Source organism: Aquarana catesbeiana, linkage group LG03 (assembly GCF_042186555.1).
Source record: "Aquarana catesbeiana isolate 2022-GZ linkage group LG03, ASM4218655v1, whole genome shotgun sequence".
NCBI classification, from domain to species: domain Eukaryota; kingdom Metazoa; phylum Chordata; class Amphibia; order Anura; family Ranidae; genus Aquarana; species Aquarana catesbeiana.
The window spans coordinates 141,466,982-141,480,156 of NC_133326.1; the positions used below are offsets into that span (position 1 = coordinate 141,466,982).

The 13,175-nt window shown below is 43.3% G+C and overlaps 1 protein-coding gene across 2 annotated transcripts in view; it reads left to right on the forward strand.

Moving 5' to 3' along the window:
* Positions 1-13,175, forward strand: part of TSPAN33 (tetraspanin 33) — a 68,667-nt gene that overhangs the window by 20,127 nt on the left and 35,365 nt on the right. For both annotated transcript variants that reach the window (XM_073619340.1, XM_073619339.1), the window contains exons 2-4: positions 4,662-4,719; positions 6,622-6,749; positions 10,621-10,695. In XM_073619340.1, coding sequence (XP_073475441.1) covers positions 4,662-4,719; positions 6,622-6,749; positions 10,621-10,695 — 261 coding nt within the window. The remainder of the gene's footprint in view (positions 1-4,661; positions 4,720-6,621; positions 6,750-10,620; positions 10,696-13,175) is intronic.

A 13,175-nucleotide genomic window follows, 5' to 3' on the forward strand; every position in this document is an offset into this window, starting at 1 on the left:
TGTATTTGCAAATGTGTGCAAACCAAACCTCTGTTTTTATTGTATACTGCTACTCATACTCATACTGACAGGACAATTCAGTTGGTTAGCAGGCTGGTCAGTAAGTTGAGTCGGGAATTTCTTTGGTTTTGTATTGCATGCATTGCCTGGAAATGTGCTCCTTGCTGCAAAGGCCAGTTATAGGTGAGGGCAATGGACATTTGTTTGTACTGTTGAAACTTCTCATATTGATTACAGAAAAAAGGCCAGTTATACTTTCATCAATATCTTTTATTTCAGGTAACACTGAGCACCAAAATGGTGCAGGACCCTTTTTTTCCCCCCACACCTGAATTGTATCACATCGGTGTTCACACCCATGCAGTGTGATTCTGGCTATCGCAGTGCATTAGGCTATCTGTTTCGGGGTGTCGTTGATCGAACATTGACACCCGCAATAGATCGCGTGGATGCTGTGCGATTGCTTTGCTGTGCGATGCGGGGAAATGCAGCTTCTGCGTTTCCCACAATGCATCAGCGTGAACCAGGGCTGAATCAGAAAATGCAATAATGTTCAGCTTGTCTTATCTTTCTACTTATCGGTATATTTTGTTTACCTTCAGGACATCACGTTTTTACTCATGTTTTCTAAATTCATATCACTGTCATGGGCTAGCAAAGACAAGAAGTGACTGTTTTTGCCGAAGGGTCTAATCATACAAATACATTTAGCACAATAAAACATTGTGACTTTCTGGTCAATGTCATACTTATTTTAATATGCACTGCTTACCTCTGAGCTATGCAATGAATCCTGCAGACTCATTAAAATGAGGAATGCAGTTCTCTTGACAAAGGTCAACAATTCTCAAAGTCATTTGAAAACTGACTCCCATAATTCTAAGGTTTAAAGTGATTGTAATGTCTAGTTTAAAAAATTTTTAAAAATAAACAGTAGTTGGTTTTGCACAGAGCAGCCCGCATCCTCCTCTTCTCAGGTCCCTCTTCGCTGCTCTTGGCCCCTCCCTCCCATTGAGTGCCCCCACAACAAGCAGCTTGCTATGGGGGCACCCGAGCTGAGTCACAGCTCCATGTGTCCATTCAGACACGGAGCCCCGACCCAGCCCCTCTTTCCCCTGATTGGCTAACTGACTTTGATTGACAGCCGCGGAAGCCAATGGCATCGCTTCTGTGTCTCAGCCAATCAGGAGGAGAGTCCCAGACTGCTAAGACACTCGTGGACATCACTGGAGAGAGATGGGGCTCAGGTAAGTAATTAGGGGGTGCTGGGGAGGCTGCTACACACAGAAGGTTTATTATCCTAAGGCATAGAATGCATTAAGATAAAAAACCTTCTGCCTTTACAACTCCTTTAGGAAAGAATACATCTACTGTACATACATTGTTAGGTTAGACCACACCTATTTCTGAAAAGTCATCATTTTCTAAAATGTGTGTAGCCGAGTGCCTATCTACTCACCGATGTAGGAGTATGTACCATGCTATTTCCCACAACTCTCTGGGTTTCTGGATGTGCCCAGCGAAGATCCATTCCCCATCTTCCCTCCCTTAGCCACTCAGAGAGGCCATGTATGATGAGGCAAACAAAGCTGGGCAAATGATCTTCAGCAGGTAAGTGTCCCTCTACTGGCAGAACTAGCATGAGAGCAGCTGAGCCAAAGCCTAATAGCACACAGCTTCTCCAGAAGGCCCAGCTACTTCTGTGGAGTCCATTCCTAATTGCTAACAAAGTGCTCCAGTTCCAGTGGGGTGATCCTTTGTCCTTTGGGCTTTGGATCCATCCAGCTTTTCACTGTGTTACCAGAACTACCCTTGATTTCACTGAGAGGAATGCTGTTTTGAACCATTTCAAGTAGCTGTTTGTATTCTGAACTACTTACTGAAGTAGTGATTCTCAGCTAGACTATGAGCTTGATTTACTAAAACCGGAAACTGCAAAATCTGGTGCAGCTGTGCATAGTAGCCAATCAGCTTCTAACTTTAGCTTGTTCGATTAAGCTTTGACGAAAAAAACCTCAAAGTTGATTGGTTTCTATGCAGATCTGCCCCAGATTTTTCGCTGTCCAGTTTTAGTAAATTAACTCCTATCTGTTGTTGTAGAGTCTTACAAAGACTATGCTATGCAAATGCTTTACATAGGCTTCCAACTTTTCTCCCACTTAGTAAACTGCAAATAACAGTTTCTTCCTGTCTGACCATGTGGGCAATTACCAATTCTGTTAAATCAACCAACCAAGGCTGCTATGGGGGACTATTATATTCTTGTTTGGCAAGTCTAAAATGGTTCTAAAGCATGCAATGGTTTGTAGGTTTGTCCCCAAAGGTAGCAATCACATCATTTTGTAATTTACCTGCCTTCATTGCTATGGGGCAATCAGATGGAAACAGACGGCCTGTCCATTTCCATCCGATCCACCAGACAGATGGGGAATAGGACCACCATCTGTCTGTTTTTGGCGGACAGGATCGGATCAGATTGACATGTATCCGCTGACATCCACCGCTCCATAGAAGAGACTGGAGGGTCTGACCAGGTCCGCCTGAAAGACTGACAGACGGACCTGATTGGATCGCCTGTGTGAAAGCGGCCTAAGAGAAACAGGGGGCCTCCATGCAAATCCATGCAAATAAGGGGAATGTCTTAGGGACCCCCCAGTCACGTGTCCCCATTAGAAGATTTCCCCTCTATTAATTTTCTGGGGACTACCCAAAATTTGGGATTTTATTTTACTTTCACTGATAATGGTAAATAGGTCAAATAGAGAGGGTGAATCTCCTTAATGGGAATACAGATAGCAATAAAAACCTGACCTAAAACAAAACTGCCTTTAGTTATACTTTAAGGCCCCCTTCACACTGAGGCGGTTTGCAGGTGCTATTGCGCTAAAAATAGCGCCTGCAAATCGACCTGAAACTGCCGATGCTGTTTCTCCAGTGTGGAAGCCCCGAGGGCTTTCACACTGGAACGGTGCGCTGGCAGTAGAGAAAAAAAACTCCTGCAAACAGCATCTTTGGAGCAATGAAGGAGCGGTGTATTCACTGCTCCTTTACTGCTCCTGCCCATTGAAATCAATGGGGCAGCGCGGCTATACCGCCGGCATAGCGCCACTGTGGCGGCGCTTTGCGGGCGGTTTTAACCCTTTTTTGGCCGCTAACGGGGGTTAAAACCTTCCCGCTAGTGATCGAATACCACCGCTAAAACGACGGTAAAGCGGCCCTAAAAATAGCGCCGTTTTACCGCTGACGCCCGCACCGCCCCAGTGTGAAAGGGGCCTTAAAGTATAACTAAAGGCAGTTTTGTTTTAGGTCAGGTTTTTATTACTATCTGTATCCCCATTAAGGAGATTCACCCTCTCTATTTGACCTATTTACCTTTATCAGTGAAAGTAAAATAAAATCCCAAATTTTGGGTAGACCCCAGAAAAGTAATAGAGGGGAAATCTTCTAATGGGTACATGTGACCAGGAGGTCCCTAAGACATTCCCCTTATTTGCATAGATTTCCTATCACACCGTTTGGCTATGGGACAGGGATTGAAGGGGAATCTCTGGGACACCGATGGCGAAAAAAAAATCTGACAGGGGTTAGAACCCTCCCTTACTCTATCCAAATGAAAAACAAGCTTTGTCTTTAGTTCTACTTTAAGGGAAGCCTATAATTAAAGAAAATTGGCCACCAATGGTGATCTCTCATTATGAAAATGCTAGTTGCCTAGCTGCTATGCTGAACCTTTGAGTCACGTATGCGGAACAAGTATAAGTAAAAAGGACTTTACTCTGAATTTCCTGATCTGCATACTTGTTGCCTGGGGGGGTCAATAAAACACTTATGTAACTAGCATTTTAAAGGAGTTCAACAATGCCAGGCCCCCTTTTTCTCTTAGGCCCTTTCACACAGGCGATCCAATCAGGTCCTCCTGTCAGTCTTTCAGGCGGACCTGGTCGGACCCTCCAGTCTCTTCTATGGAGCGGTGGATATCAGCGGACACATGTCAATCTGATCCAATCCTGTCAGCCAAAAACAGACAGATGGTGGTCCTATTCCCCATCTGTCCGGTGGATCGGATGGAAATGGACAGGCCGTCTGTTTCCATCTGATTGCCCCATAGAGGAGAGCGGGACTGTGCCCATGTCTGCCCTGCATAGCGGAGCAGACACGGACCTTTCATCTGTCTGCTCAGTGGGGATCAGTAGACAGATCCCCTGCTGAGCAGGCGGATTAGGCTTCACGGAGGTTCCCGTGTGAAAGGGGCCTTAGGAAAGAACTGTTGAGATATTAGCCACCTGAGTAGTGCACAGCTTTCAACGAGACCAGTGATCCATAGACTTGCATTATGAGATGAGGCAGGGATGTATGAGTAATGTGTACACTACAAATCAGGAGGCAGAGCCTGGGTATGTAATGAGCACATATGGCTGCCCCTATGGAAATATAATTACACTCATAAAGCATACATAAAAACAGGTTTATAAATATTAACTCACATCCAGCTCTACATACGTGTATATCTTAAAATCATTTTAGACTAATTTAGTGAGACTTGGTTTACATGCTATTATTTTTTTTTAGAGAAATATGAAGTCTATATTCACTTTTGATTGCAATGTTAAAGTTGAGTAGTAATTGTATTTATTATCAATGCTTTATTCCTGCATTTCTAGGGCATATCTCTGGTGATGGTGGGAATCGGAGTGTATGCTAGACTCTTGAAACATGCTGGTGAGTGATGGAGACTTCAGAATTTTTTCTTTTCATGTTCCTTGCATTCACTGGGAAGCTGTTGTTGGACACACACAGTGAAATTTTACTATGATATTATCTTTGTGTTTATATTAAGCCTGCTTGTCTTTAAAACAGGAAACTGGGGTTGATGTCATGAAGCTGGATCAGTAACCCTTTGCTTTTTTCTGAATACTTATGCAGAAAACATTTATAAGACCTTAATCCCACTTTTGGTTCTATTGAGGTACAGTTAGGCTTAATGTACATGGGACGTATTTACAACCTCTCCTGAACGATTTAACTTGACAGATACTGACAGAAACTTAACCCACATTTAACACGTCCGTTTTGCCGTGTTTGCGTTTAGAAGTGTTTGCAAAAAAAAAAAAGTATTATTCTATTTTAAATAGCCAAAAATGAAAAACGCCTGTAAACGAAACACGGCTAAACGCGAGTTACCACGTTTAGAAGCGTTTGGCGCTTGAATTGCCTCTAAACTCAAGCATCTGAACTAATTTTTTTGCATTCCAAAAAAAAGCCTCTAAACTCAACTGCCTAGAAACGACTGTAAACGAACTTGTGTATATGTACTAATAAGATAACAGAGGAGAGTTCAGAAGCAGTTGAAAAAAATGTCCAACTGCTCCTAAACGTTCATTTAGCAGCAGCAGTGTACATGAGGACTTAAAGAGTATATAAACCGATGACAACCAGTAAGAAATAACCTTTCTGCAAGCCACCCAGAAACGCATATGTGCATCAGTGGCGTCTCCAGCTTTCATATTTAGGGGGGGGGACAGGGACAAAAGTAGGGGGGCAACTATAAAAATGCAATTTTATATATATATATATATATATATATATATATATATATATATATATATATATATATCCTGGGGCCCTTTACTACGATCCCACACCAGCACAACGGGCCCTTTCACATGTTCTACAGTGAGCTCCCTTTCTACTGTATTGGGACCCCTCCAGGGTGGCAGAAAACAAGAGATATATGTTACCAGCATACCAAGAAAATATAAGGGTCCAAAGCAGTGGGAGAACTATCAGGGTTGCAAAGGTTGTCTTGCCACCGGGCCCTGGTGTTCTGCCACTGTGGGGTTCTCCAGCCTCCTCTTGCTGTCCTGCCCCTCCTATTGACAGCGCTGGTATGGCATCTCTTGGAATTTACAGGCTGGTTCTCCTGTCCTAAGGACGGGAGAAAGTCTGTTTTTTCAGTAACTGAGAGTCCTGGTGGAGTCCTTCCTGCAACTCGCTCTTCTCCCTGCCAATGAGGATGCAGGGGAAGGAGCAGATCGTGAGGCTGTGGTTGTGTGAGCGCTTGCATTATGCAGTGTCAGCGAGCAGAGGGAGGGGGGAGGAATCACCCGCAGGAGCTGACTGGGGATGGTCTCCCTCTCAATAGAGACTGTGTTACTCCAGCGGCGGCCCGAGTAAGATGTGGTGCATCCGCTACGAATGCAAACAAAAAGACATTGCCTTTTTGTAGAAAAAAAATATTTTTTTTTAATTGGGGGGGGGGCACATGGTGGGGCACAGCATAATGTTGGGGGGGGGTCAGGGCCCCCTCTGGCCCCCCCCCCCAGGGATGAAATTGATGTGCATGTGTGGGCATAAAAGCCTACCCTTTTGGTGCAGTATACATGTGTTGGGTGGTCGTAAAGGGGTGGGTTCTCCCCTCATACACACTGACAGATCGATGGGTGCTCCTCTCATACACACTGTACGAACGATGGGTGCTCCTCTCATACACACTGACCGAACGATGGTCAGAACCGTAAAAAAAAAAATGCCAGGCACCTTTCACAGCGGCATGAAGCCCTAACATATGAAAGTGTTACTGTTGCTACTACATCTAATATTTTGCTTGATAATCTTCCACAGAGGCTGCTATGGCTTGTCTTGCCGTTGATCCTGCTTTACTACTTATAGCCATTGGTGTTTTGATGTTCCTTATTACCTTCTGTGGATGTATTGGATCTCTAAGAGAAAACATCTGCCTCCTTCAAACTGTAAGTTTCACAAATGAATGCAGCATACCATTAATTGATTGGTTCTGTGTACCATTTTCCTTTTCAAAAGATTTTTCCTGTGAATCTGGAATTTTTTTAATATTCAAAACAGCATCTTTCCCAATAAATTACAAATCAAAAGAATGGCAGCAAACTATTCAGAACTATCTATGCTCACAGTGTGTAGCATTGCATTGAAATCATTGGACTGATTGATTTCTCACACTGCACTCTGACAACAAGACAAGCAATTACTTTATCTGCCAAATCCCAAAGTTCAGATCACAGAACTGTGAATACAAGGCCACAATTATTATCCTGGGTGTTCAGACTCATGGAGTTTTTTTTGCCCAATGTATGCAGATATTAATGTGGTATTAAACCCAAAAGCAAACAGTTACCGGTATATTGCAGTTCACCAATTCTTAGATGCAGTGGCAGCTGGTGCTCATAATTTTTTGGGGGGGCGCAAACGAACTGAAAAATTCTGAAAAATACTGAAAAAAAACATCAATTGCAGCCACTGTGCCATCAAATGCAGCCACTGTGCCCATCATACGCAGCCACTGTGCCCAGCAAATGCAGCCACTGTGCCCATCATATGCAGCCACTGTGCCCATCATATGAAGCCTCTGTGCCCATCATATGCAGCCAACTGTGCCCATCTTATGCAGCCAACTGTGCCCAACAAATGCAGCCAACTGAGCCCATCATATGTAGCCACTGTGCCCGTCATATGCAGCCTCCATGCCCAGCAAATGCAGCCAACTCTGCCTATAATATACAGCTACTGTGCCCATCATATGCCACAAACTGTGCCCATCATATGCAGCCTCTGTGCCCAGCAAATGCAGCCAATTGTGCCCATAATATGCAGCCAACTGTGCCCATCATATGCAGCCAACTGTGCCCATCATATGCAGCCTCTGTGCCCATGAAATGCAGCCAACTGTGTCCAATCAATTGCAGCCATTGTGCCCAGCAAATACAGCCAACCGTGACCATCAATTGCAGCCTCTGTGCCAATAATATACAGCCACTGTTCCCTGTCCGCTCGCCTGCTGTCTGCCCGGCATGGACAGGTAGCGCGGCAATGGCTCCTATGTTCTCCGTGCGTGTCTTCCTGTTCTACTAGACGGCCAATGGGATCGCCTCTGCCTTCAGCCAATCAGGTGACCAGTATTACATCCGCGCCTCCTGATTGGCTGAGAGGCGGTTCTGTGTTAGAAAAGCAAATATTCATTTGCTGTGCTAACACACCTGGGTGGACTATGAGCGCAATGGTTTGCGCTCGCAGTTCACCTTTTTTGAAGCCTATTAGAGCCTATGGCTCTAATCAGGTGCTTCAAAAACACCCCCCACCGCTGTAATTCAGGCGTCCAGCATCCGAAAAGGGGGCAGATGCCTGAATAGGGGGTGTCTACAGCGCCCATGGATAGATTCATGCAATGCATGAATCTATCTATATTACACAAAGGGGGTGGCTGGAGAGGGGGTCGGTGCCCGTGCGCCCTTAATGGATGCACCACCACTGCTTAGATGTGATGGCTGCATCAGTTTTCTTTTTAAGGCTTTCTTTCCTTTATTTTCCTATATTTGGTGATCTGGCCAGTAATGCTGTTGTATTACAAAAAAACAAGCCGAGAAACCATTTACCATTGCCTGGGGTGTTCACAATGATCAGCTTTTATTTATTTATATAAAACCTTTATCCCAGAAGAAAACAACTGTTGCTATAACTGTTTATGTAACTGCAGTGTGAGCTGGAGTTTGGCTTCAGCTGCTAGTACATTTAACACTCTCCACCCCCCAGACTGACAATGCTATTGTCCAGAGGTGCCACTGTGCTCATTCATCCAGGGTAGGGGCACTCTAAAGCCTTGTGTACACTACTAGTTTTTTTTTGTTTAGTCCTGACAGCTCTGGAGGAGCCACTGTACTAACTATCTGATGTTAGTACAGCAATCCTCCCTGCTGTTCTATTGTGTTCCGACAGAGGGACGCCTGGGAGCGCTGATCGGGAGCCAGTCGGCAGACCTTTTTTTGGTCATGCCGCTTCAACCGACTCCAGTACAGATGGGCTGAATTTCGACATTAGGCTTAATACAGGAGGTGTGTTACTGGCCAGATCACCAGGTGAAAACAGAGGGAAAAAGGCTAAACAAAATGAATGCAGTCACCACATCTAAGGATTGGTAAACTGCAATATATTACATTTTTGATTCTGGGTTAAATACGACTTTAAAAGAGACCTACTTACTTACCTAGGTGGATGCAGCATCAGTCCCCTGCCACCTCTAAGACTGAGAACTGAGGGATCAAAGACCACGGATCACTCAGTTCTTGATCTTCAGTGAGCAGAGAGCAGTAACTGTTAGTCGCCATCTCTCTGCTTTACCCCTCCAGTGCTCACTGGAGCGCCAGGCTGTGCAGGAGCCAGGAGTGTCTGGCTCAGGCTCTCAGAATCTGGTCCGGCATCTGGGTGAATTCCAACATTAAAGCAAGGATCTCTCCAGAGTCTGGACCAGCTGAGTGATGCCAACTGACAGCGGGCTTTAGCCCACTCTTGGATTATTCTAAGGTCATGGGAGTGCACATCTTAACTGCACTGCTGTGACCCACAGGGGAAGTAGGACCAAAAGAGCTGCATTTTGAAATTCATACTTTAAAGCAGATTCAACCACATTCACACTATAGCAATGTTTAGATATTCCAATCAGATTCTGGATACACAGAATTCTATTTTATCTAAACAAAGCTACACTGAATAGCTTTAAATGCAGCTAAACATCCACTCTGGATGATTCCATTGAGAATTCATAAGCTGCAAATCTAGATATTTAGAAATGTGCTCTGAACGCATTGTGAGAGTGCATTGCCCTGCCACTGGGTGAACATAGGGAAAATCGACACAGGGTTTGCACTAAGGCATAGTGCGGGGCTTCGGAGTGTTGTGACTGAAGGGAGAAAACTGGGTATTCAGTTTTCTCCAGGTTATGTAATCCTGGATGAGGGTCAGGAGTTTGAGGGCTTCAAAGTGTCTTGGGTGTGACAAAGCCTTCAATCCTATGTCCAGGTCTTATTGGAGACTTGCAGGTTATGTGTGTGTGCAGGTGTGCACATTTGCTTTAAGCAAGGTTTGGGTAAAGCTCAGGGCTCAGGCCAGGAGGTAGGTGTGCTTCTGTTTGAAGACAGGTTTGTCAACCTGTTTGGAGATAGAGGTGGTCTACACATGAGAAAGCACATGGAAGAGATTCTATGTCAGGCTGAGAGAGTTGAGGCAGGTATGCGAGACAGTCTGAGACTCTGAGAAAGCCAGGACACCTAGGCGAGTCCAGGGGACTGAAGGAATCATTAGATCTCAAAAGAGTGAGAAAGCCCGGGGGGTCAGGAGAACCCCTATCAGGAGGCCAGGAATGGGCCCGCACAGCAGGGAGCTGTAATGAAAGGCTGAGTGAGCCAAGAGAGAGTTCAGAGAGCCTGGAGAGCCGGTGATACGGTCTGAGGGACCAGTGAGTGACAAGGGCAGCGGTGCTGCTAGAGAAAGACAGGTGGCTTGGTATTTTCGTGAACCTGTTTTGCTGTGTAAAACTGAAACCCTTGCATGGACAAGTTTTGTGAACTTTTAGCTTTCGTTTTAATAAAAGTGGGCTGGCAAGCTTTAAAAATCAAAGTTCGGACTGGCATGGTTCTCACCTAGGCCACTCATTCAAATGCTTCTACCACTGAGCTGAATTTCCCAGATCAAAGCAAATAAGCATAATTTTGAAACTACAAGTGTGAATTGTTTGGGCCTGTAGTTGCTTTTTTACTTTTGTGCATTCATTTTGATGTGTCTGATATTAAAATTATTTACTACTCTTATCCTCAGTTCTCCATCTGCCTGACAATAGTCTTTCTGCTGCAGCTGTCTGCGGGCATCGTGGGCTTTGTCTTCTCTGACAAGGTATTGTGGGATTTCTGGATATATTTGGTTAGAAATGTATTTTTTTATAGAGATTACTTTGCAGTTCCATCCTGCCTGCCAGGTGACACTTATGATAAGTAATAAGCCTTTTGACTTTCCATTGTAAATAACATGTTCCAGAATTAGTAGCACAGGCTGGTAACATGCAGAGATGCAGGAGCACCAAAGCAAGTTCATGAATAGGTTAGCTGAGACTGGCTGATCTGACATAGGAGTCAGAGGCAAGATGTTTAGGTAGATGAGGTAAAAGGTTCAGGAGAAATTCATAAATTGGGAGAAAAATGGATTGACATAGCACTGACAAATATACTACTGGGTGACTGCAAATTAGACCATGGATATTAGGGCATGTAAGATGAGTGCACATGTCATCCAGCAACTCAACGGCCTTGCTTTCCACAGACTAGCACACATATATTGTGAATGCACAGTATCCTACAGCAGGTTCTAACACCACATGCAGACTGGTCAGATCTACACAACTAGGCTGAAAAAGAAAATCACATATTTGTTAACTTCATACTCAAGATGAGTAGCAGAATATCATTTGAGGTGCAACCTGAAGTATGGCCATGCTGCTTATAAGAAAAAGCTTACTAAAATGACAACTTTATGGAAATAAAAATACATTTTCATTTCCTATCTTCAATTACAAAAAAGTTCAAAAGACTCATCATGCCTCTCATCAAACACCTTGGAGCGGCTGCTTTCCAAATGTGGCTTGGTGATTGTCTTGTCTCTTCAGGGCCCCTGAAAATAAGATGGGTACTCAGGAAATCAGACGTGTAATTTACACCCTTGAAAGCATAAAGGGGCTCCTCTATGCAGCTAGGCTGCATGAAAGTCTCACATGTGGTATCCCCATATTCAAGAAGAGTAGCAGAATGTATTTTGGGGTAAAATTGTAAGTAGGACTATGCTGTGTTTGAGAAATATGTTATTAAAGTGAAAAGTTTGTGTAAAGAATAAAATTTAATTTACTTTCACAAAGTTTTCAAAAATTGTGCTAAAATGATGAGATTTGTGAAATACTCGCCATATCTCTTAATTAATACTTTGGGGTGTCCACTCTCCAAAAGTAGGTCATTTTGGTGGTGTTAATACTGTCCTGGCATTTTAGGGTTCAAGAAATGTGATAGGCAGTCAGTACACCAGAATTGATACATTTTTAAATATATATACCATAGTTTGTAGACTCTATAACTTTCACACAGACTGACTGATATACACTTGCACTTATTTCATCTGTTTTAGAACATTTTTCAGAATGCTTAGTTTTGTTCTTCCTTTATATAAAATAAAAACCCAGTGGTGAATAAAAACCACCAAAAGAAAGCTCCATCTGTCTCAAAAAAATGTATATAAAATTTAATTTGGTGTTGCATTAGCAAGTTATTGTCAGTCAGAGTATCACAGTGCTGAAAACTGAAAAATGATTTGGTAAATTAATAAAGGGGGTCAAACGTGCTGAAATAGGGGAGCAGGCATGTGCTCCCAGTATTGCTTATCCCAGGGGAGAACACTAATGCTTTGTGCTAGGTTTACATGACTTATCATTGTGCTTAACCAGAAGATGTCTTCTTGCCACCATAGGGATAAGATTGTAACCAAGAACTGTCATCTTACATTGACAGGCTGTAAAAATTGTATGTATAACTAAAGACTTTTATTTTGGATAAAGCAGGGGGGGTATAAGAACCCCTGTTTTTTTTGTTTTGTTTTTTTTTTTTGTTTTTTTGCTATCTGCTCGGGGAGATTTTCCTTCACTTCCTGTCTGGGAGACAACAGGAAATGAGTGGAAATCTCTACAATCTCTACAAAGTAATTAATTGTCCTTGGAACAGTTCCTATTGGAAAATGTACACTCACCTACTGTTCTGGGGACAACTGAAACATTTTGGATTTCCCATCTCTTTGATAATGGTTAGCAAGACAAATAGCGAGAGCAAATCTACCCAGTGGAGGCACAGACAGATTTTAATACAATTCTTAACATCTGAATTTGGCATCAAACGTGTCCATCTGTTCAGGAAATGCCAAGCGTGAGTACACAGAAACACCTATCCAGGTGTCTGTCCTTTCTAACAGAGCCAAAGTATGCTTGGGGCAGCTTAACAATTCACCAGTATTAAAAACCACTTCACCATCTGTTTCAAAATGTTTATTGTACTAAATATGTGTACTGTAACAATCTCACATTGCTTAGCAGTATGAGATAGAGTTGAGTTATACATTCAGAAAAATAATGCTTACTACTACTATGTACTGCAACAACCTATGTTGTAAGTTTTTAAGTTTTGTAATTTTTTTTTTTTGGACCAGAATGTACATAAGTTTACATACCCTGGAAGAATTTATGATTTCTTGGCCATTTTTCAGAGCATATGAATGATAACACAAAGACTTTTCTTTCACTCATGGTTAGTGTTTGGCTGAAGCCATGTGTTATCAACCAACTG